The sequence below is a fragment of the Nyctereutes procyonoides genome, unplaced genomic scaffold (assembly GCF_905146905.1).
Source record: "Nyctereutes procyonoides isolate TBG_1078 unplaced genomic scaffold, NYPRO_anot_genome, whole genome shotgun sequence".
In the NCBI taxonomy this organism is placed as follows: Eukaryota; Metazoa; Chordata; class Mammalia; order Carnivora; family Canidae; genus Nyctereutes; species Nyctereutes procyonoides.
Window position 1 is genome coordinate 74915315 of NW_026575146.1, and position 22193 is coordinate 74937507.

At 44.3% G+C, this 22193-nt stretch overlaps 1 protein-coding gene across 2 annotated transcripts in view; it reads right to left on the bottom strand.

Annotated features, from left to right (window-relative positions):
* The window catches only part of SAE1 (SUMO1 activating enzyme subunit 1), a 78416-nt gene that overhangs the window by 12639 nt on the left and 43584 nt on the right, over positions 1 to 22193 (bottom strand). For both annotated transcript variants that reach the window (XM_055311223.1, XM_055311224.1), the window contains exon 7: positions 8152 to 8296. In XM_055311223.1, the coding sequence (XP_055167198.1) occupies positions 8152 to 8296 (145 nt within the window). The remainder of the gene's footprint in view (positions 1 to 8151; positions 8297 to 22193) is intronic.

The window sequence follows — 22193 nt, forward strand, 5'->3', positions numbered from 1 at the left end:
GATGTGAAGGGGCACCTGCACCCCGGTGTTATAGCAGTATTATCAACAATAGCCAAACTAAAGAGAGAGCCCAAACGTCCATCAACTGATGATAAAGAAGACGTGGAGTGTTTATGCACACACACACACACACACATACACACGAATATTATTCACCCATCAAAAAGAATGAAATTTTGCCATTTGCAATGACATGGATGGAGCCAGAGTGTATTCTAAGTGAAGTCAGCCAGAGAAAGACAAACATGATCTAACTCACATGTGGAATTTAAGAAAGAAAACAGATGGACATATGGAAAGGAAGAAAAGAAAAAAAGCAGAAAGGGAGATAAGCCATAAGTGACTCCTAATGACAGAATAAACAGAGTTGATGCAAGGAGGTGGGGGGGGGGCTAGATGGGTGATGGGGATTAAAGAGGGCACTTGTGATGAGCGCTGCGTGTTGTATCTAAATGATGAATCACTGAATTCTACTCCAGAAACTAATATTGAACTATATGTTAACAAAATTTAAATAAAATTTTAAAAAGAATTCTTAAAATTCAATAAGAGAAATAACCCAATTAAAAAAAAAATACATACAACTCACAGAACAAAAAAGAATTTTACTGTATATAAATTTTTTTTTTTTTATTTATGATAGTCACAGAGAGAGAGAGAGGCAGAGACACAGGCAGAGGGAGAAGCAGGCTCCATGCACCGGAAGCCCGATGTGGGACTCGATCCCGGGTCTCCAGGATCGTGCCCGGGCCAAAGGCAGGCGCCAAACCGCTGCGCCACCCAGGGATCCCTGTATATAAATTTTTAAAAATATTTTATTATTATTTTTAATAAGTCTATTTCATCTCATATGTATGTCTGTATGTATGTATGTATGTATGTATATCATCTCTACATCCAACGTGGGACTCAAACTTACAACCCCAAGATGAAGAGTCAACAGTCACATGCTCCTCCAACTGAGCCAGTCAGGTACCCCTACTATACACATGAAACTTTTTTAAATACCACTGATCAAAAAAAATTAAATAAATACCACTGAAGAAACAAGTCTAAATTATAAAAATTATACAAGACAAACAAGCACCAACTTAAGAAACAATCAGATGAATCTAGAATATGGGACATTCTACAATTTAACTGGCCTGGATTCTTCCAAAAAGGAAGGAAGGAAGGAAGGAAGGAAGGAAGGAAGGAAGGAAGGAAGGAAGGAGGGAGGGAGGGAGGGAGGGAGGGAGGGAGGGAGGGAGGGAGGGAGGGAGGGAGGGAGGGAGGGAGAAAGTGATAAACTATTCTAGATCAGGAGTTGGAAAGCATTCTCTATACAGTAATTGACAGTAAATTTTTTTGGCCTTTATGCACCATATGGTCCCTGATTAAACTCTTTAAGTCTGCTGTTATAGAGTAGACTCTACAGCTTTTGTAGTACTGCTTTTACTCTACAGAAAAAACTACAAAAGCTGACATAGATAATACGTAAATGAGTAGGTGTGGAATAAAACCTTATTTACAAAAACAGGTGGCAAGCCATAGTTTGCCAACCCCTACATTAAAAGAGACACAGAATCAAATCCAACTGATAAACCTGGATGCATCTGTAAGCATCATGTCTTCAGTATGCCCCTCCCCCGAAAACAAAAAGCAAAATATTAACAATTGAATCTGGGATCCCTGGGTGGCGCAGCGGTTAGGGCGCGATCCTGGAGACCCCGGATCGAATCCCACGTCGGGCTCCCAGTGCATGGAGCCTGCTTCTCCCTCTGCCTATGTCTCTGCCTTGCCTCTCTCTCTCTGTGACTATCATAAGTAAATAAAAATTAAAAATATATATATATTAACAATTGAATCTGAGTGGTATATATTTACTACTTTATGTTTTTATTTTTCTGTATGCTTGACACTTTTCATAGTAAACGTTATTTTTAACCTTTGCTATAACACTGCATTGTCCTTTGTCATTAACTCTTTAATGTTGGGATCCCTGGGTGGCGCAGCGGTTTAGCGTCTGCCTTTGGCCCAGGGCGCGATCCTGGAGACCCGGGATCGAATCCCACGTCGGGCTCCCGGTGCATGGAGCCTGCTTCTCCCTCTGCCTGTGTCTCTGCCTCTCTCTCTCTGTGTGTGACTATCATAAATTTAAAAAATAAATAAATAAATAAACTCTTTAATGTGTTTCCAATTTCTCTTTAAGTATGATAATGATATTTATTTAGCTCCACGCTAGTATGGAGCCCATTGCAGGGCTCAAAGTCATGACCCTGGGATCAAGGCCTGAGTTGAGATGCTTAACTGACTGAGCCACCCGGGTGCCCCATGAATATATTTTGTAATAAATACTTCTCACATTATTTCTTCAGGGCATATTCTCATTATTAAGGAGAATGACTGGGCCAAAGAAAGAACACTGATTGTAATGACTCCTGATACATATTTCCAAATTGCTTCCTAAAAAGACTGCGCCTTTTCCCACCACCCTTGTGAACGATTATACGGGTCTTTTAAAAAAATCTACAAAGGACTTTGTTGATTTCACATTTGCTAAGACAGAACATGTGTAAGATAAAATACCAAAGGGTCAGTGGTTTTCTCTGGGTAATGGAATTATGAGTGTTTTTCATTTCCATCTTTGAATTTATTCTGTACTATCAGATTTTTCCATAACATGCATACTACTTCTGTAATTTAAAAACCAGCAACTTCACAAAAGGACAAATATGGTAGGACTCTGCTTACATGAAATAGCTAGAATAACTAAATTCACAGACACAGAAAGCAGAATAGAGGTTACTAGAGTCTGGGGGAAGGCAGAATAGTTAGTGTTCAATGGGCAAAGATTTTCTCAGTTTAGGATGCTGAAAAACTTCTGGAAATATACAGTAGTAATGGCTGCACAACAATGTGAATAAACTTAATGTCGATGAATTGCACTTTTTTTTTTTTTAAGATTTTACCCATTCATGAGAAACAGAGAGAGAGGCAGAGACACACACAGAGGGAGAAGCAGGCTTCTTGCAAGGAGCCCGGACCCCAGGATCACACCCTGAGACAAAGGCAGATGCTCAACCACTCGGCCACCCAGGTATCCTTGTACATTAAAAAAAAAAAAAAAAGATTTCATTTATTTATTCATGAGAAACACATAGGAAGAGACACAGGGAGAGGGAGAAGCAGGCTCCCTGCAGGGAGAGCCTGATGCGGGACTAGATTCTAGGACCTTGGGATCACAACCTGAGCCAAAGGCAGACACTCAATCACTAAGCCACCCAGGTGTCCCTAAAGATTTTATTTTATTTTATATATTTCATTTATATTTTATTTTACTTTATTTATTTATTTTTTACGATAGTCATACAGAGAGAGAGAGAGAGAGAGAGAGAGAGAGAGAGAGAGAGAGAGAGAGAGGCAGGCAGAGACACAGGCAGAGGGAGAAGCAGGCTCCATGCACCGGGAGCCTGACGTGGGATTCGATCCCGGGTCTCCAGGATCGCGCCCTGGGCCAAAGGCAGGCGCCAAACTGCTGCGCCACCCAGGGATCCCTAAAGATTTTATTTTTAAATAATCTTTGGATGCCTGGGTGGCTCAGTGGTTGAGAGTCTGCCTTCAGCTCAGGGCATGGTCCTGGGGTCCCAGGATCAAGTCCCACGTGGGGCTCCCTTCAAGGAGCCTGCTTCTCCCTCTGCCTCTCTCTCTCTCATGAATATATAAATAAAATCGTAAAAAAAAAAAAAAAAAGTAATCTCTACATTCAAGGTAGGACTTGAACTCAGAATCCCAAAATCAAGAGTTGCACACTCCACCAACTGAGCCAGCCAATTGCCCTAAAGTGTACATTTAAGAACAGTTTAGGGGCACCTAGGTAGTTCAGTGAGTTAAGCAGCCACCACTTGGTTTCACAGGTCTGCAGAAAGGTCTGCCCGTGGGGACACTAAGCCCCATGCTGGGCCCCACACTCAGCAGAAAGTCTGCTTCAGGACTTTCTCTCTCTGTCCCTCCCCCCATGCTTGGTCTCTCTCTAAAATAAATAAATTATAAAAGAAAATAAACAATGGTTAAAATGGAAAGGACCTGGCTGCTTCAGTGGGTAAAGCATGAGACTTTTAATTTCAAGGCTGTAAATTCGAGCTCCACACTGGATGTAGAGATTACTCAAAAAATTTTTTAAAAAAAGGTTTATATTGTGTATATTTTATCAAATTAAAAAAATAAAACCTGGGGATCCCTGGGTGGCTTAGTGGTGTGGCGCCTGCCTTTGGCCCAGGGCGTGATCTTGGAGTCCAGGGATCGAGTCCCGCGTCAGGCTTCCGGCATGGAGCCTGCTTCTCCCTCTGCCTGTGTCTCTGCCCCCCCCCCCATAAGTAAGTAAGTAAGTAAATAAATAAATAAATCTTTAAAAAATAAAAAAATAAATAAAACCTTTTAAACAGTAAATTATGGGATGCCTGGGTGGCTCGGTGGTTGAGCATCTGCCTTTGGCTCAGGTCATGATCCTGGGGTCCTGGGATGGAGTCCAGCATCAGGCTCCCCACAGGGACCCTGCTTCTCCCTCTGCCTATGTCTCTGCCTGTGTCTCTCATAAATAAATAAATAAAATCTTAAAAAAAAAACCAGTAGGTTATATTACATACACAAATTATGAATGTTCGTCATAAATGTTTATAACAGTGACAAAGTATCAACAACTTATATACCCAAAAATTAAAAAAAAAAGGGGGGGGGGGATCCCTGGGTGGCGCAGCGGTTTGGCGCCTGCCTTTGGCCCAGGGCGCAATCCTGGAGACCCGGGATCGAATCCCACGTCAGGCTCCCGGTGCATGAAGCCTGCTTCTCCCTCTGCCTGTGTGTCTCTACCTCTCTCTCTCTCTCTCTCTCTCTCTATCATAAATAAAAAAAATATTAAAAAAAAAAACTTATATACCCACCAAGGTAATGGTTAAATAAATTACTGCCTATCAAACAATGAAACATGAAGCACAAGTGAGACTATGGATTTGTATTTTTGTTGCAAACAGGCCCATGATATGATGAAAAAATAAGGCTATCATATATTAAGTATGATTTTGTTGATATTTAAAAAGAGAAAAAATATGAATAAATAATAAGTAGAGAAGTTTGTGAAGTGAAATCCTGAAAACATTAGCAGTGGCCACTTTTCCATGGTGTGACTATGGGTTATCCTTTTTTCTTCTTTTTAACACTTTCTGGAAACAGGCATCTGTTCTTTCATAATGAGAAAAGCAATAAAGCTCTCTGAAAGAGAATAAATAATCTAACATAATGGACAGTGTCCGATATCACTGACAGATAAGGGGAATGAACACTTGTGCACAGCTTTCTCAACTGAAGTGGGCACACCCTGCTCAGAGCTGGCAGTGGGCAATTTGTGAGGGTAGCTCAGCTGCTAGACGGCAGCTCATTTCCCTGCCAGCATCTCAATTCTATCTCAAGCCTTATCTCCCCCTATCTATCCACAGACACTCCACGAGACCACCAAACACCTCTTACTTAAAGGGCAATAGAGCGGAAGTGCCTGAGCACAGGAGGTCCTGGACAAGGGAAAGCAGTTTCTGTATAGGGTGGGCAGGGAAAGAAAACACTGTGGAGAGAAAACCAGCCAGCAGCTAGTTAGGCTACAGCTTTTTCCTTCTCGGGAAGTGAGGCCTGCAATGCACAGGCAAGCCATTCTCCACTCAAGATGCCCAAATGAGTTGACCAAGCTACACACTCACAGACTGGCACCCAGCACCAAGTATGCTTGGTGGCCCCTCATGGCCCACCTCCCTCCTCCTGCCATGAAGCACAGAGCAGACAATACTTGCTTCTCACACAATCTTCTTCCTCCACCAAGAGACACGTGACTGGCTGTTAGCAGGAGATAGGGACCCCTGCCCACACAACGCAAACTTGCTAACTGCTGTCTCTCTTTGGCTGGCAGCTTGGCAGGTGGTTCAAGGCCCCCCACTGGGCCGAACCTAGCTGGGCTTCGGTAGGGTCTAAATAAGGTTGCCAGACACAAGTAAAGGAAGTAAGGAGTAGGAAAGGAAGGGACTCTGATTTACTGGTGAAAAGAAAACAATGTAGCAGTGTGGTAAGATCTGAGTGAGATCTTGGTTGGCTATATACTAAAACTTTGGGCAAGTGATTATATCTTTCTGAGAATTAGTGTCTTCATTTAACTAATGGAAAAATAACAATTAAAATAATAATAAAAATGATATAGACACTTCAAGGAATTATTATTATTATTATTTTTAAATATTGGGTTAAGGGCTGCCTGGGGTGGCTTAGTTATTTAGTTAAGTAGCTAACTCTTTTTTTTTTTTTTAATTTATTTATGATAGTCATACAGAGAGAGAGAGAGGCAGAGACATAGGCAGAGGGAGAAGCAGGCTCCATGCACCGGGAGCCCGACGTGGGATTCGATTCCGGGTCTCCAGGATCGCGCCCTGGGCCAAAGGCAGGCGCCAAACCGCTGCGCCACCCAGGGATCCCTTCAAGGAATTATTTTGACAGTTAAATGTGTTGGCACAGGGGGCACCTGGGTGGCTCAGTCAGCTAAGTGTCTGACTTCAGTTCAGGTCATGATCTCGGGGTCCTGGGATTGAGCCCTGCTCAGACTTCCTGCTCAGAGGGAACTCTAGTTCTCCCTCTACCTTTGCCCCTCCCCCTGCTGGTGCACTCCCCCCCCCCAAAAAAAACAGTGGCTGTATAGATAAAGCACAGAAAATCCTCATACATGGTACTATTGTTATTAGCTGTATAACCTTGGATGAGTCCCTTAACTTCTCTGAGTGTTGACTGAACTTTTCCTGTTGTGAAGAGAGACCATGTATATAAGACAACCATCACGATGCCTGGGATATAACAGCTGCTCAATAAACTCAATATAGCCATCATCGTTAGTGCTACAAGCTGCAGGCATTGTGGGTACCTGCCAAAGACACTGAAAGAAGGAGACTAAGAAGATCCCAGAACTAAAAAAAAGAAGAAGAAGAAGAAGAAGAAGATGATGATCCCAGAACTGCCTAGAAAGGGGTTCCTCACCCAGTCACCATCTGGACCTCTCCAAACAAATCCTAAACCTGCTGAGTGTGAGAGCAAAAAGACATCCCAGGACCCAAGGGTGAGGATGCTGGGAACATGGATGCCTTTGCTGCCGAGGGTATAAACTGATAAGCTATCAGTGGAAGGCACTAGGATAATATCTACCAAATGATAAATCGTAATCTTCTGATCCAGCCATTCCCTTTCTAGTGATGGAACGTGCACACATATAAAATGATACTTAGAAGGCCACATGCTACACGATAACAAAAGCCTGGCCACAACCTGAATCAGTAGGACAGGCTCAATAAACTATAGTGCTGGGATCCCTGGGTGGCGCAGTGGTTTAACGCCTGCCTTTGGCTCAGGGCGCGATCCTGGAGACCCGGGATCGAATCCCACATCGGGCTCCCGGTGCATGGAGCCTGCTTCTCCCTCTGCCTATGTCTCTGCCTCTCTCTCTCTCTCTGTGTGTGTGTGTGACTATCGTAAATAAATAAAAACAAAAATTAAAAAAAATAATAAAATAAATAAAATAAACTATAGTGCTCCATGCTGAAATGCCATAGAGCTGTATAAACAAGGGAGAAATTGGGCAGCCCTGCTGGCTCAGAGGTTTAGCGCCACCTTCAGCCAGGGCCTGATCCTGAAGTCCCAGGATCAAGTCCCACGTCGGGCTCCCTGCATGGAGCCTGCTTCTCCCTCTCCCTGTCTCTGCCTCTCTCTGTGTCTCTTGTGAATAAATAAATAAAATCATTAAAAAACAAAACAAAACAAAAAAAAACAAGGGAGGAATCAATGTTCTGATCTGGAAATATCTCCAAAAGATAATGTAAACTGGAAAGAGATAGGTATAGAGTAGTATGTATAGATTTTACGTTGCTTTGGATTTTCAGCCATGTGAACACAAATGATCTATGACAAATGATAAATTGCACTTTTTTTTTCATTCCATGCTACTACACCAGAGGTCGACAGGAATAGGCAGAGTGTGGCAACGGAGGCTCTCCTCAGGGCTTTCGTTCTTAATAAGGGATCTGTCCAAATTAAGGCAAATACTGAAAGACATTTATCAATCCAGGCTAACCTGGGATAAGCACTGAGACTAACCTGACAAAATCTTCAGGAAGCAGGTCAGGATTAACACCCAGGGAGTCAAGCACGTCATTTCGAATCTGGAGCAACAATTCAGAATCTTCCCCGAAGGTATCAGAACTAGGATCTCTTCCTTTATCTGTGCGGAACTTCAGGAGCACTAGGAAAGGCAAAGAAGGTAGGTTAAAAAACAAGTCTTTAAAAAAAAAAAAAAAAGTCTTTTTTTTTTTTTAATTTATTTATTCATGGGAGACCCAGAGAGAGAAAGACAGAGACACAGGCAGAGAGAGAAGCAGGCTCCAGGCAGGGACCCTGATGTGGGACTTGATCCCAGGACTCCAGGATCACACCCTGAGTGAAAGGCAGACACTCAACAACTGAGCCACCAAAAAAAGAGCATCCCCCCTCTTTTTTTAAGATGCCATCTATCTATCTATCTTATTTGAGAGGGAGAGAGGGAGGGAGGGAGGGAAGGAGGGAGAGGGAGAGGGAGAGAGAGAGAGAGAGAGAGAGAGAGAGAGAGAGAGAGAGAGAGAGAAGAGCAAGCAGGGGGAGAGGCAAAGAGAGAGGGACAAGCAGACTCCACATTGAGTGTGGAGCCCAATGTGGAGCTCAATTCCCCAACCCTAACTTCATGACCCAACTCAAAATCAAGACTGGGATGCTAGGGGCGCCTGGGTGGCTCTGTGATTGAGGGTCTGCCTTTGGCTCAGGTCGTGATCCTGAGATCCTGGGATCAAATCCCACATCAGGATCCCTGTAGCGAGCCTGCTTCTCCCCTTGCCTGTGTCTCTGCCTCCCTCTGTGTGTTTCTCATGAATAAAAAAAAATCTTACAAGAAAAAAAAAAAGAGTGGGACCCTCAACTGATTGAACCACCCAGGCACCCACAAAACCAAGTCTTTTCATAACAAATGCTTCTAGATATTGAGAACATAAACACAGAAAGTGGTATATTAATTAAAATGCGGACCAAGTAAAAGATAATCTACTTTTCATTTATTCACAAACAGAGAGAGGCAATTGACAATTACAAAAATTACTAAAATTACTGTGATGAGTGCCACAATAGTCTAACAGAGGATATGACATCCTCAGTGGGATGGTGTCAGTTAAGGATTCCCCAAGGAAGTAGTAACTGAGTCAAGTATCTGTGAATTTGGGGGAAGGGAAGGCAGGGGAGAAGCTTCAAGCAGAGGGAAGAGGCCCAATTATGGTCCAGAAGACAGATCAGGGGTGGGAGGCATGCATTCTAGACATCAGTTCAAAGGGCTGTTTTAGCCAGAAAGGCCAGCCAAATGCTCAGACTCATCAGACAGACAGGTCATTACAAACAAAACCTCCCTCAGTATAACAATTATGGCAACCTCCAGAAACAAATGTTTAATTTTGCCTGTGAACCAGAGGAAAGGTTCAGATGATGGCAGCAAATCAGAGCTACTGCGTATTGAGACGCTAACAAGGTTTGAATTTCCTTTTTTCCTTTTATTTTATGTATTTATTCATGAGAGAGACAGAGAAGACAGGCAAAGACATAGGCAGAGGGAAGCAGGTTCCATGCAGGGAGCCCCGATGTGGGACTCAATCCCGGGACCCCAGGATCACAACCTGAGCCAAAGGCAGGCACTCACCGCTGAGCCACTCAGGCTTCCCTGAATTTTCAACCCCAACAAAAAGGCACATGTAGGAGCATAAGACTTATCAAAATACCAGCATCTTCTACTTCCACTACACTTTGTCCAGTGCATGCTGGGTAGATGGTATCCTTATTCCCTACAGGCTCCTCAAGGCAGGCGCACAGCCGGCCTGAAGCCCAATCTCTAGGGCATGCCCTTCCCACAACACACCTGCGGATAGATGCATGATGGGCCTGGTGTGCTGGGACAGCAGCTCAGGCCTGGAGGATGCTTCCCAGTTAAAAAAGTACTTCCTGGGCAGCCTGGGTGGCTCAGCGGTTTAGCCCTGCGTTCAGCCCAGGGTGTGATCCTGGAGACCTGGGATCGAGTCCCACGTCGGGCTCCCTGCATGGAGCCTGCTTCTCCCTCTGCCTCTCTCTGTCTGTCACGAATAAATAAATAAAATCTTTTTTTTTTTTTAAAGTACTTCCCTTTAATTTTCACCGAGATCTCCTACTAGAAAAGTGAACTTATTCTGCAAATTATACTATTAGTACAAGAGGCTCTTTCCTAAAAATTAAGGTGGACTAAGAAGTGACACAACTGCTGTGAGACTCTTTAAAAATCCAAGTATTTGGATGCCACCTCAGACTAAGGAATCAGTCTTTCTACTTGTTTTCTTAAGACTCACAAAATGTTTCGGAAATAAGCCGCCAGGGTTGACAACTACCAGCCAAGTAGCACAAATTAATTCACTCACCAGCACAGTGGCCACGCACTCACTGCAGTCTTGGCAGGCTCAGAGGCTGCATGCAGGTAGTGGCAAGAGACGAAGGATTCAGGAACCGGAACCAGTGGCCTCCTCAAGCCCAAGAGTAGCTCATAAATGGGCTGTAAAGTGCTCCAGGAAGATCTCAAACCATGGAGGCCCATTTAGGAAGACACAACCTGCCCCGGATTGGGCTTTTCTCAAAGATAGGCCCTTGGTCTGTATTTCTCTGACAACCCTCACAGGCCCAGGACAGGACTCTGCATATCAGAGGCTTTGAAAAAAAAGGACTCTAGAATAATTTTCATATGTTGTCTGGGGACATTACATTCCTCCTTTTCAAGAACATAGCTTTGGGACACCTGGGTGGCACAACTGGTTGGGCATCCAATCCAACTCCTGATTTCAACTAGAGTCATGGTCTCGGGGTCGTGGGATTGAGCTCCACATCAGGCTCCACACTCAGTGTGGAGTCTGCTTGTCCCTGTCCCTCTACACTGACGTGCCCCTTCTCTCTTTCTCTCTTGAATAAATAAAATCTTAAGAAAAGAAAACACAGCTCCTAGAATCTTCAGTGCTACCTGACCACTGGGCAGCCAACTCAGAGCCCACGACAGTTTGGATGCTGGCTAACACCAGTCTACGATCACCTAAACTTCACTTCTGACTCGGCACATGTGTTGTTGGGATTCCAGTTGGAAGTAAATGAATGTAATCAAATCATAAGCGTTTGGAGGCAGAGTGGAGAAAAGACTAAAGAAGGGACTACTAATCCCTGTTTTGACCAAGACTCTTTTTCAACAATGTCCTGTGAAGACAAAGGAAATGTGGAAATCTGCTAACCCGGCCAAAAGAGAGGATGTTCTGAGCGGACTGTATCAAATGTCATCACTATTCTTGTCAATCACTTTGGAGAGGACACAAAGGCAGACCCAGAATGAGTTATCAGTGTCACCTGAGCAATGACAGAGGCAATGGCAATGCAGGCCACTCAAACTGCACAATTCAAGGCCCAGTGGCAACTGTATGGAAACTGAGTAAGGCTGCTTGATTTCCAGCCATCAGGGTGGTGGTAGGCAGCAGGAGCCCTAGGCTGGCTGCTTCATATGCGATCTTCTCATTTCTGTGTCACTGCAACAGAAGCACCAACTGTCATGAGGGATGGAGAGGAGAGGATAATTTTTTCAGCTCTACCACAAAGCTTTTCATCTTTTGGTTAGAAAATACAGCTCTTGGAACAAAGCTCAAACCATTATAACTGCAAAACAAACAGCGCCTACGATGTGCCAGGCACTAATCTAAACATTTTATGTGTATTACCACTCATCCTCAATGACCTGGTAATAGGTAGGTCCTATTACTCTCCCACTTTATTGATGAAGAAACTGAAGTTCAAAGAGATTAAGTGGCTTGTTCAATGTAACTGTCAATAAGAAGCAGTGGAACAGAAATGCCAACCCAAATCTGGCTTCAGAATCTGTGTTTCTTAACCCTAATGGAGTCCAGGAGAAATGGCAAGACAATCGAGAATGCAGCCCCAAGGATTCCAACTGGTCTGGCTCTTTGCCCTTGACCTCAGGAGGACTCCCATTCAACCACATTTTTGCGAGATGCATTTTCCAGATGGGCCCTGCCCTCTCCCAATGGATCCATTAATTTTAAGTTGCTAGTTCAAGAAGTGAGATGTGGAAGCAGAGGCCATATGAAACCTTGCCCATCAATCTTCAGAGTGGAAGACCAGCTTCACCTCAGAAAGAAAGAAGATGGGATGAAGAAGAGGAGAGCAAAGACAGTCAGCAGCTAGTCCTGCTGTTTCTCTGGGCCCCTTGCCTGGTCCTGGTGCAGGCTGCCTGGCCATGGGCCGGCAGGCTGGCACCGTCCAGATACCTCTCTGACCACATCTGAAGTCCTCTCAGGGCCTCTGGGAAGGGGGCCAGTCAGTCCGGCCACTTACTTGCAGCAAAGCAAACAGAAGCAGTATTTTTCACTCTTTTTCAAATGTCAGCACTCCAGTCAGCAGGGGTGGAGGGGGCCAGGGAGAAGCCCATGTCCTGGAGAGGCAGCAGCCCCAGAACTGACCCTATCCCCTAACAAGCTCTTGCTTATTAAATTCTCCTCTTTGTTCTGCTTTTCACCCCTCCCAAATAGCCAGCCAGCCACACACACACACACACACACACACACACACACACACGCACACCCCACTGTTGACTCTGCACTTCTGAAGAGCACCTCCTCACCAGTTTCCAGATTATAAAACTGTTCCATTAAGATCAAATATTGTCAGGGATGGAGAGCTGCTCTGCCAAAAGATGACTCATCGCATCGTATCAAAACACTGCACAAAATTAGAGTTCCAAACTTGATTAACTTCATCTGAACCTTTTAATTAACTCAGGTTGTTAAAGTCTGAGGGAATGACATTCATCACTACAGATGATAGGCTAGTGTCTCTGCCCAAGTTCAGGACTTGCCCGTGTAATATAAAAAGGTAAACTTCGAAAAAGAGAAACCAAGCACCTTTTCATGTATTAGAAGAAAAACTATGTACATGTGAATACACTACTATTCTGCAAAAAGAAATTAACACTAAAATTCAAATTTAAACTGAATCAGGGTATTAAATTCATGTTCTAACAGAAATTTGGAAAGCAGTACTATTAATCACTGTATTTCTTCCTACAAATTTCTTATTGCATTTAAATTGTGGGATTAGGGCGATCCCTGGGTGGCTCAGTGGTTTAGCGCCTGCCTTTGGCCCGGGGTGCAATCCTGGAGTCCCAGGATCGAGTCCCACATCGGGCTCCTGGCATGTGGCCTGCTTCTCCCTCCTGTGTCTCTGCGTCTTTCTCTATCATGAATAATTTAAAAAAAAAAAAAAATCTTTAAAAAAAATAAAAAATAAATTGTGGGATTATATTTAGCAAAAGTAAGGCCATCCCCCCTCCAAAAAAAAGCACATTTATAGGAGGAAGAAAATGAAGTCAATGTTGCAAATTAGCCCCAACAAAATTGCTGTCCTCAAAAACAGCCAAACTGAGGGCGGGTGGGAGGGGGGAGGCAAATCTACACAAAAGTCTCCTATGCCTGACACCTAAAGCTTCTCTGTAGCAGACATCCTTGCTCCAAATTCTCTGGTGCTCCTCAACCTCCCAAAGACCCATTCTCCCCAAGCTGGCTCACTCAGTGGAGACTCATTATCCCTGGAATATGGCCTGGAAATTGGCTCAACTTGTGGCTCACATACAGTTCCAAAAAAATGAACTTATCCTCCTACCTTACAGCCTTTTTATTTATTTATTTATTTTATTATTTTTTCCTTACAGCCTTTTTAAAAAGATTGTATTGGGATGCCTGGGTGGCTCAGTGGTTGAGCGGCTGCCTTCGGCTTAGGGCATGATCCTGGAGTCCCACATCGGGCTCCCTGTATGGAGCCTACTTCTCCCTCTGCCTGAGTCTCTGCTTCTCTCTGTCTCTCATGAATAAATAAAATCTTAAAAAAAAAAAAAGATTGTATTTATTTATTTGAGAGAGAGTAAGAGGAGTGTGTGTGTGCTCAAGTTAGAGGGTCAGAGGAGGAAAGCATGAAGCAGAGTACGCTGAGAGTGGGGCCTGGTGCAGGGCTCAATCTCACAATCCTGAGATCATGATGTGATTCGAAATTAACAGCCACCTGCGTAACAGACCACACCACTCAGGCGACCCCTCATAGACTATGCTTTAAGGCAAAACACTAGGTCTCATGTTTGGTCAATTGCTCTTTCAATAAATACATACCAAAGATGGTAATAACTAGAATAATTGTGATGATTTCACAGTGTATACAAATGTCAAATCACTATGTCATAACCTTAAAATAGTGTTATAAGTCAAGTACATCTTAATAAAAACAAATTAAAATAAATAAGCAAATATTTAGAAACACCTGGGTGGCTCAGTGGTTGAACATCTGACATGGCTCAAGGTTGTGATCCCTGGATCCTGGGATCAATTCCTGCATCATGCTTCTCACAGAGAGCCTGCTTCTCCCTCTACCTATGTCTCTACCTCTCTCTCATTAATAAATAAAATCTTAAACAACAAATACATAAATAAATACTGAGCACCATTTTGTGCCAGGCACTCAGTTGGACAGAGGAAAGCAAAACACTTACTCTGCCCCCTCAGAGCACTTAGGGAGGGTGACAAAGAAAACTAAACATGGGGCAACCCGGGTGGTTCAGCGGTTTAGCACTGCCTTTGGCCCAGGGTGTGATCCTGGAGACCTGGGATTGAGCCCCACATCGGGCTCCCTGCATGGAGCCTGCTTCTCTCTCTGCCTGTGTCTCTGCACCTCTCTCTCATGAATAAATAAAATCTTTAAAAAAAAAAAAAGAAAAGAAAAAGGGGGATCCCTGGGTGGATCAGCGGTTTAGAGCCTGCCTTTGGCCCAGGGCGCGATCCTGGAGACCCGGGATCGAGTCCCACATCGGGCTCCCGGTGCATGGAGCCTGCTTCTCCCTCTGCCTATGTCTCTGCCTCTCTCTCTCTCTCTCTCTCTCTCTCTCTGTGTGTGTGTGTGTGTGTGACTATCATAAATAAATAAAAATTTAAAAAAAAAGAAAGAAAAAGAAAACTACATATGAAATAACAAATGGTGGGAACTAGAAAAGGTACTGAGAGAACATTATTGAATGGAATGGGGTGGTATCACCAGGCAGAACCATCTCATCTCCACTGGCCACCAGGCCTGAACACTGACCCTGGGCACACTCTCCCCTTTGGCACAACCATGTGTTGCTCTTCAGAGCCGGGGAGCTTTGGAATTGGCAGGCAACGGCAATAAGGACCACAGTGCTGGAGCCAGATTGCCTGGGCTGGAAACCAATTTCTCCACTTACTGTCACCTTGGACATGTGACAACATCCCTGAGCCTTCTCTGTAAAATGGGAATCATAAGAGCACTTCCCTTACAGGGTTTAAGGACTAAGCAAATACCCGAAAAGTAGCCAGGACAGTGCCGTGTACAGAGTAAGTACCAGGTAAATGACAGTATCCAGAACTGCTGCTCTTCTACGACGTCCATAAACCCAGCTTATACACCCTTAGAGAAACTTACAGGGGCCCCTGGATGGCTCAGTGGGTTTAGCATCTGCCTTCAGCTCAAGTCATGATCCCAGGGTCCTGGGATGGAGCCCTGCATCCAGCTCCCTGCTCAGCAAGGAGTCTGCATCTCCCTCTGCCTTCTCCCGACTCATGCATGCACGTACATGCGCATTCTCTCAAATAAATACGTTTTTTAAAAAAAACTGACATGGGATTCCTGGGTGGCGCAGCGGTTTGGCGCCTGCCTTTGGCCCAGGGCGTGATCCTGGAGACCCGGGATCGAATCCCACGTCGGGCTCCCGGTGCATGGAGCCTGCTTCTCCCTCTGCCTGTGTCTCTGCCTCTCTCTCTCTCATTCTATGTGACTATCATAAATAAATAAAAATTAAAAAAATTAAAAAAAAAAAATAAAAAAAACTGACATACTTCATGCTGAAATTCCTCACTTAACTCTATTACCATCAATAATTCAGCTGTGAGCTCTGGAGACTAGTGACTCGGCTCTGAATAATCCTGATCCTTTCCACACCCCACTCTTTTCCTCCAACGCTCAGATCTTTAGTATGTGATTTTTAGTCATTTGTGTAAATTCACTCGTACAAGAATCAATCTGTCTCCTCTGCTGAACTTTTGTGCCCATGGGACACACAAACCATATCTGCTTTGTTCACTATTCTCTACTTGACGCCTAGCACAGGGCATGCCCCATAGTAGACATTTTTCTGAGAAAAATCTCTGCTCTGTGGGAAGCCTCGATGTTTCGTGAAGGAAGGAAAATAGTCACATGTGAGGGAAGAGGAGGTCTCATGACAACTGACACAAAGTCCTCACATATCTTTACCAAGCCTGCTCCTCTACTAATGGATTCAAATACAGTTTTCAGGATACCCAGTATGGATCTGTTCCTTATCATGTATATTTACAAACATGGTAGCTCTGGAAAGTCCAGCAAGAAACAAAAAAAGATACACGGTGCATCACATGTACCCTCAAGAGGAAAACAAGAAGTCTGGCTTTCAAGGCCATATCCGAGGGCTAACAATGTAGAAAAGGCAGCCCATGGGCATGAAGCTCAGAAGAGGGACAGACTTGGATTGGAGAAGGCAGGGACGTTTCAGGGAAGTCATCATAGGTCTGGTTCTCTCAGCTTCCTACCCTTCGAGGTGCCCAGTAATCTGCTCAGCTCAGTTCCACCAGAGGACTTCCTCTTGCTTTCACCTCACTCTTTAACCCAGCAACTTACAAGGAGTGTGCATGTATTCATTCATTCATTTTTTTCATCCACAAACATTTCCTGAGCACCTGCACACCACCCCCACAACCTGTGCTGTGCTGGGTACCCAGAAGCAATCTAGATAGCCCCAGGTCCAGCAATGCACAGAGGGCATACTCATGAAGTCCTGACTGTCACAAATGTCCCCATGGCCACACAGCACTTTGATCTTGCTCTCCAGAGAGTCTCACCGCTGGAGCGGCCTTCCCTAAAGACTTGCTTTCAAATGCCCTTTCTGAGCTCCAAGTCCTTGCCACCCTTTCACCTCTGTAGTGAAACCTGCCGCAGGACCTCATCACATACCAACTCAAAACGGAAAGAGAGCTATGTCTTGTTATTAACATCTCACTCTCTTCTGAAAAGAATTTGAAGCAGCCGCATGGAAATTGTTGTTGGGGGGGGACAAGGGAGTACTATTTCTCAGAAATGACCTGAAAACAAGATGCCATTTTTTGCCTACCAAATTAAAGGCCAAGATTACTCAACCTAAGCAAGAAGGCAGAGGGACCTCTCTGTCACTCAGAGCTCTGGCGGGAGTGTAAATACTCTGTAAACCATGAGAAAATGGGGTACAGAAGATCTTTACAAAGGGTCATGCCCCTTGGCCAGTGACTGAATTACGTATAAACAGTCACTGTCATACTGTTTATACCACAGAAAATCAGGAAATAATCTCACATTAGACGATCGGATAGTTACATGAAATATACGAACAGGTTGGAATATTATTCAAGTATTAAAATTATGTTTAAGCAGGTTTTAGTCAGGGGCACCTGGGTGGCTCAGTTGGTTAGGCATCTGACTCAGTTTCAGCTCAAGTCATGATCTGATGGGTTGGAGGATAGAGCCCTGCCTCATGCTCCTTGCTTGGTAGGGAGTGTCTGCCTGAAAGATTCTTTCCCTCTGCCCTTCCCCCTGCTCTCTCTCTCTAAAGATAAATAAATATATTTTTTTTAAAGGCAGGTTTTAGTCATATTTTTTGCAACATTTAGGTAAAAAAAAAAATCCTAATTTAGGTTAAAAAAAAAAAGCAGAAAAACTCCTACGGGGGCACCTGGCTGGCTCAGTCAGTGGAGCATGCAACTCTTGATCTTGGGGTTGAGTTTGAGCCCCACGTTGTTGGGTGTGGAGACTACTTAAAAATAAAACTTTAGGGGTGCCTAGGTGGCTCAGTCAGTTGGCTTGAGTCATGATCCTGGAGTCCCGGGGTCAAGCCCTGTGTTGGGCTCCCTGCTCAGTGAGGAGTCTGCTTCTCCCTCTACCTCTCCTTGCTGCTTATGTTCTCTCTTGCTTGCTCACTCACTCTCTCTCAAATAAATAAATACTTAAAAAAGAAAACCTTAAAAAAGAAGTCCTATAGTATCCTATATTTAGAATGCACTCCACTATGTAAAAATAAAATAGAATGAGAGAAGGTACAATTGTTAGCACCCCACTCTAGAGGTGGGAAACAGACTTAGGAGAGGTTCTGGCGGGATCCCTGGGTGGCGCAGCGGTTTGGCGCCTGCCTTTGGCCCAGGGCGCGATCCTGGACACCCGGGATCGAATCCCACATTGGGCTCCCGGTGCATGGAGCCTGCTTCTCCCTCTGCCTGTGTCTCTGCCTCTCTCTCTCTCTCTGTGACTATCATAAATAAATAAATAAAAATTAAAAAAAAAAAAGGAGAGGTTCTGGGTCACAGTGGACTCAGAGATCATCACACCTGTAACCTCAATCCTATACTGCTTCCCTAGGAACGGAGACAAGATAGGACACATGCTAGTTCACAAAATAAAAATCACTGTTTGTTTGTTTTTTAAGATTTTATTTATTTTAAAAAAAATTTACTTATTCATGAGAAACACACAGAGATGGGGGTGAGGTGGGGCAGAGACACAGGCAGAGGAAGAAGCAGGCTCCATGCAAAGAGCCCAACATGGGACTCGATCCCAGGTCTCCAGGGTCAAACCCTGGGGTGAAGGCAGCACTAAACCACTGGGCCACCCGGGCTGCCCCAAAAATAAAAATCACTTTCTTTTTTCCTTTTAAAGATTTTATTTGGGATCCCTGGGTGGCGCAGCGGTTTAGCGCCTGCCTTTGGCCCAGGGCGTGATCCTGGAGACCCGGGATCGAATCCCACGTCAGGCTCCCGGTGCATGGAGCCTGGTTCTCCCTCTGCCTATGTCTCTGCCTCTCTCTCTCTGTGACTATCATAAATAAATAAAAATTAAAAAAAAATAAATATTTTATTTATTTATGAGAGAGAGAGAGAGAGAGAGAGAGAGAGAGAGAGAGAGAGAGAGAGAGAGAGGCAGAGACACACAGGCAGAGGGAGAAGCAAGCTCCACGCAGGGAGCACGACATGGGACTTGACCCCGGGTCTACAGGATCATGCCCTGGGCTGAAGGCGGCACTAAACCGCTGAGCCACTGGGGCTGCCCTAAACATCACTTTGAAAGGATTTGGCTCCCCACTCCAGAGCCTACCAGTTTAGAATGATGCAAGCCACTGGGTCACACTCCAGCCCAGCCAAAGACTATTTCTCCTCTAAAAAATGCCAAGTGATTCCTGAGCTTGACTCCCACCTTTGAAGTAGAACATTTTGACTAGTATGCAAAGACTGTAACTTAAAAAGAAAAAGACAAAGAAATTCTAAAATTCAGAGACAATTTTGCAAAGGGCAGAGAGATCCACGGCCCACTGCTGCACGGCCCAGTCTCTATCAGTTTTGCCAAGCGCACCCTCTACTCACAGAGCAGTTCTGACAGAGCCCTCTGCATTCACACTCACCCTGCCTGGTCACAAGCAGCAGGGAGACAGGGGCTTTTCTCTAGCCCAGCACTTGAGTGGCACATGACCTTGACTCTGGGCATCTGCTGCTCTCTGCCAACCACTCTCACCGAGGGAAGATGGCACAGGACATTCCCGTGACTGTTGTCTGACAGTCAGAGAAAAGATGGGAGGTGCTAAACAAGAACTGCAGCTGGGCTGGGGGCCCAGGAGCAGCTCAAACACAGGCTCATGTCGGGGGTGGGGGATGTAGGGCTGCAAAGCAAACAACCAGGCAGGTCTCGCTGACAATGCTGCCCATTATTACAATCTGCTCTCAGGGGCCTCAGGTTCCCATCTGCCAAAGTAGATGAAGGAAATGTCACAGGGCTTTTGTGAAGTTCAGATTTTTAAAAAGGACATAATGCCATTAGCCAACCCTTGAACAACAACCCAGGAGTTTAGGGGCACTGATCCCCCATTAACTCAAAAATCCACATATAACTTTGATTCTCCAAAAACTTCCCTACTAATAACCTACTGCTAACTGGAAGGAAGCCTTAGTGATAACAAAAGCAGTTGATTAACAAATATTCATATATTATCTATTGTATACTATATTACACTAAAGGAAATGTTATGAAAAATCAAAGAGAAAAGGAAATACACTTTACAGTACTGCACTATATTTTTATTTAAAAAATTTATGTGTAAGTGGACAAAGTGGACCTGCACATTTCAAATCTGTGTTGTTCAAGGGTTAGCTGCAATTAAAACGTGACAGCTTGGGGGGGGGGGGCATCTGGGTAGCTCAATCATTTAAGAGTCTGCCTTCAGCTCCGGTCATGATCCTGGGATCCTGGGATGGAGCCCAACTTTGGGCTCCCTGCTCAGCAGGCAGTTTGCTTTTCCCTCTCCTTCTCCTTCTGCCCCTACTTCCCACTTGTTCTGTCTCAAATAAATTAAATAAATAAATAATTTGAAATTTTTTGACTGTGTTGGGCAATGCTTAAACACTTAACTAGGTTTGGACAAATGACTTGGCCTGTCCAACACTCAATATCCTGATATGGAAATGAACGATCATAATAAGATCTGCTCTCACGAGGGTGTTATGAAGATTTAATGTGATTGTGATGCATGTAAAGAGCTTAATCAACAATTATGAATGCACAACATGTACCGGGCCTTAATTTGATCCTTGTGGGCTGACGAGACACTTAGGATTATGCCCATTTGTCAGACTGAAGAGTGGAGCAGATGCTCCACTCTTCCAGGGTGGGTTTTCTTGACGGCTATAAGGCACTAGACTGCACTTATGGGTCACCTCTGTCCTTCCCTTCACCTCTATTTTCTCACATGGCACTGCCTTCCTTTCTGAATGACTGCGGTCTGGGTTCTCTACCACTGATAAGGCAGTGGCACCAAAAAACCCAAACAGAACAACAACCAAAAAACCACTGCTTCTTTTCTTTCACCCTTCCTACAAATTATTTTTAAACCTCTGTGGTCATGACGGCAATGAATCAACAAGTACTTGACTGCCACCCCTCTTATCAGAACCCACTTCCCTGTGGCCGTCTCCTCAGTGGTCCTTGTCATTGCTGGAAACCAAAACACCCAACGGGGAATGCCAGGCGAACAGTGACGGTTGCCCCTGACCTGGTCCACAAAGGTTATAAGTTCTAAAATAAGAAGTTCCTTCTGAACAAAACTCATCACCAAATCAAGCTGAGGCCTAGAAACAAAGACAATTATAAATCATAAAAACTGGGAGGTAAGTAAGGAATGTGTGGGGGCAGGGCAAGTAGAAGGAGGAGGCATCAAAGAAAGTTTTCTCAAGTCTCCAACATTAAAAAAAAAAGGTAATAATAAAAAAATAATAATAATTATAAAGTGTTCATCATCAAGACATCTTGCAAAAGAATCCATGCAGATGGGACGCCTGGGTGGCTGGGACACCTGGTTGGCTCAATGGTTGAGCGTCTGCCTTCGGTTTAGAGCGTGATGAGATCAAGTCCCGAGTCCCGCGTCCGGTTCCTTGTGAAGAGCCTGCTTCTCCCTCTGCCTGTGACTCTGCCTCTCTCTGTATCTCTCATGAATAAATAAATAAATCTTAAAAAAAAAATCCATGCAGAAATGATGAACAATGAAGTATAAAATACCAGAAAGCTCTACAGGTGCCTGGCTGGCTTATTCAGGAGAGCATGTGACTCCTGATCTCAAGGTTGCAAGTTCAAGCCCCAGGTTGGGCATCTGTTACAAATAAATAAATAAACCAAGAAAGAAAGAAAGAAACCAAGAAAGCAAGCAAGAAAGTTAGTTCTAGAAGAATACACAAGAAGCAGCAGTTTCCTCTGAGATAGCTTTATATTTTACTAATATGCCTCACTTTTATAATTTAATAAAGGAGAAAACAGAACTACTTCAAAGGCTCTCCTGTACATAATCATCTCAAGTAGAAAATCTTCAAAATCTCCATTGCCAAAAAGGCCACGAAGTAAAGGGACTTGCTTAAGGCCAAGAAATACATAGCAGAGCTGGGCCTACACTCCTTTCCAGATCT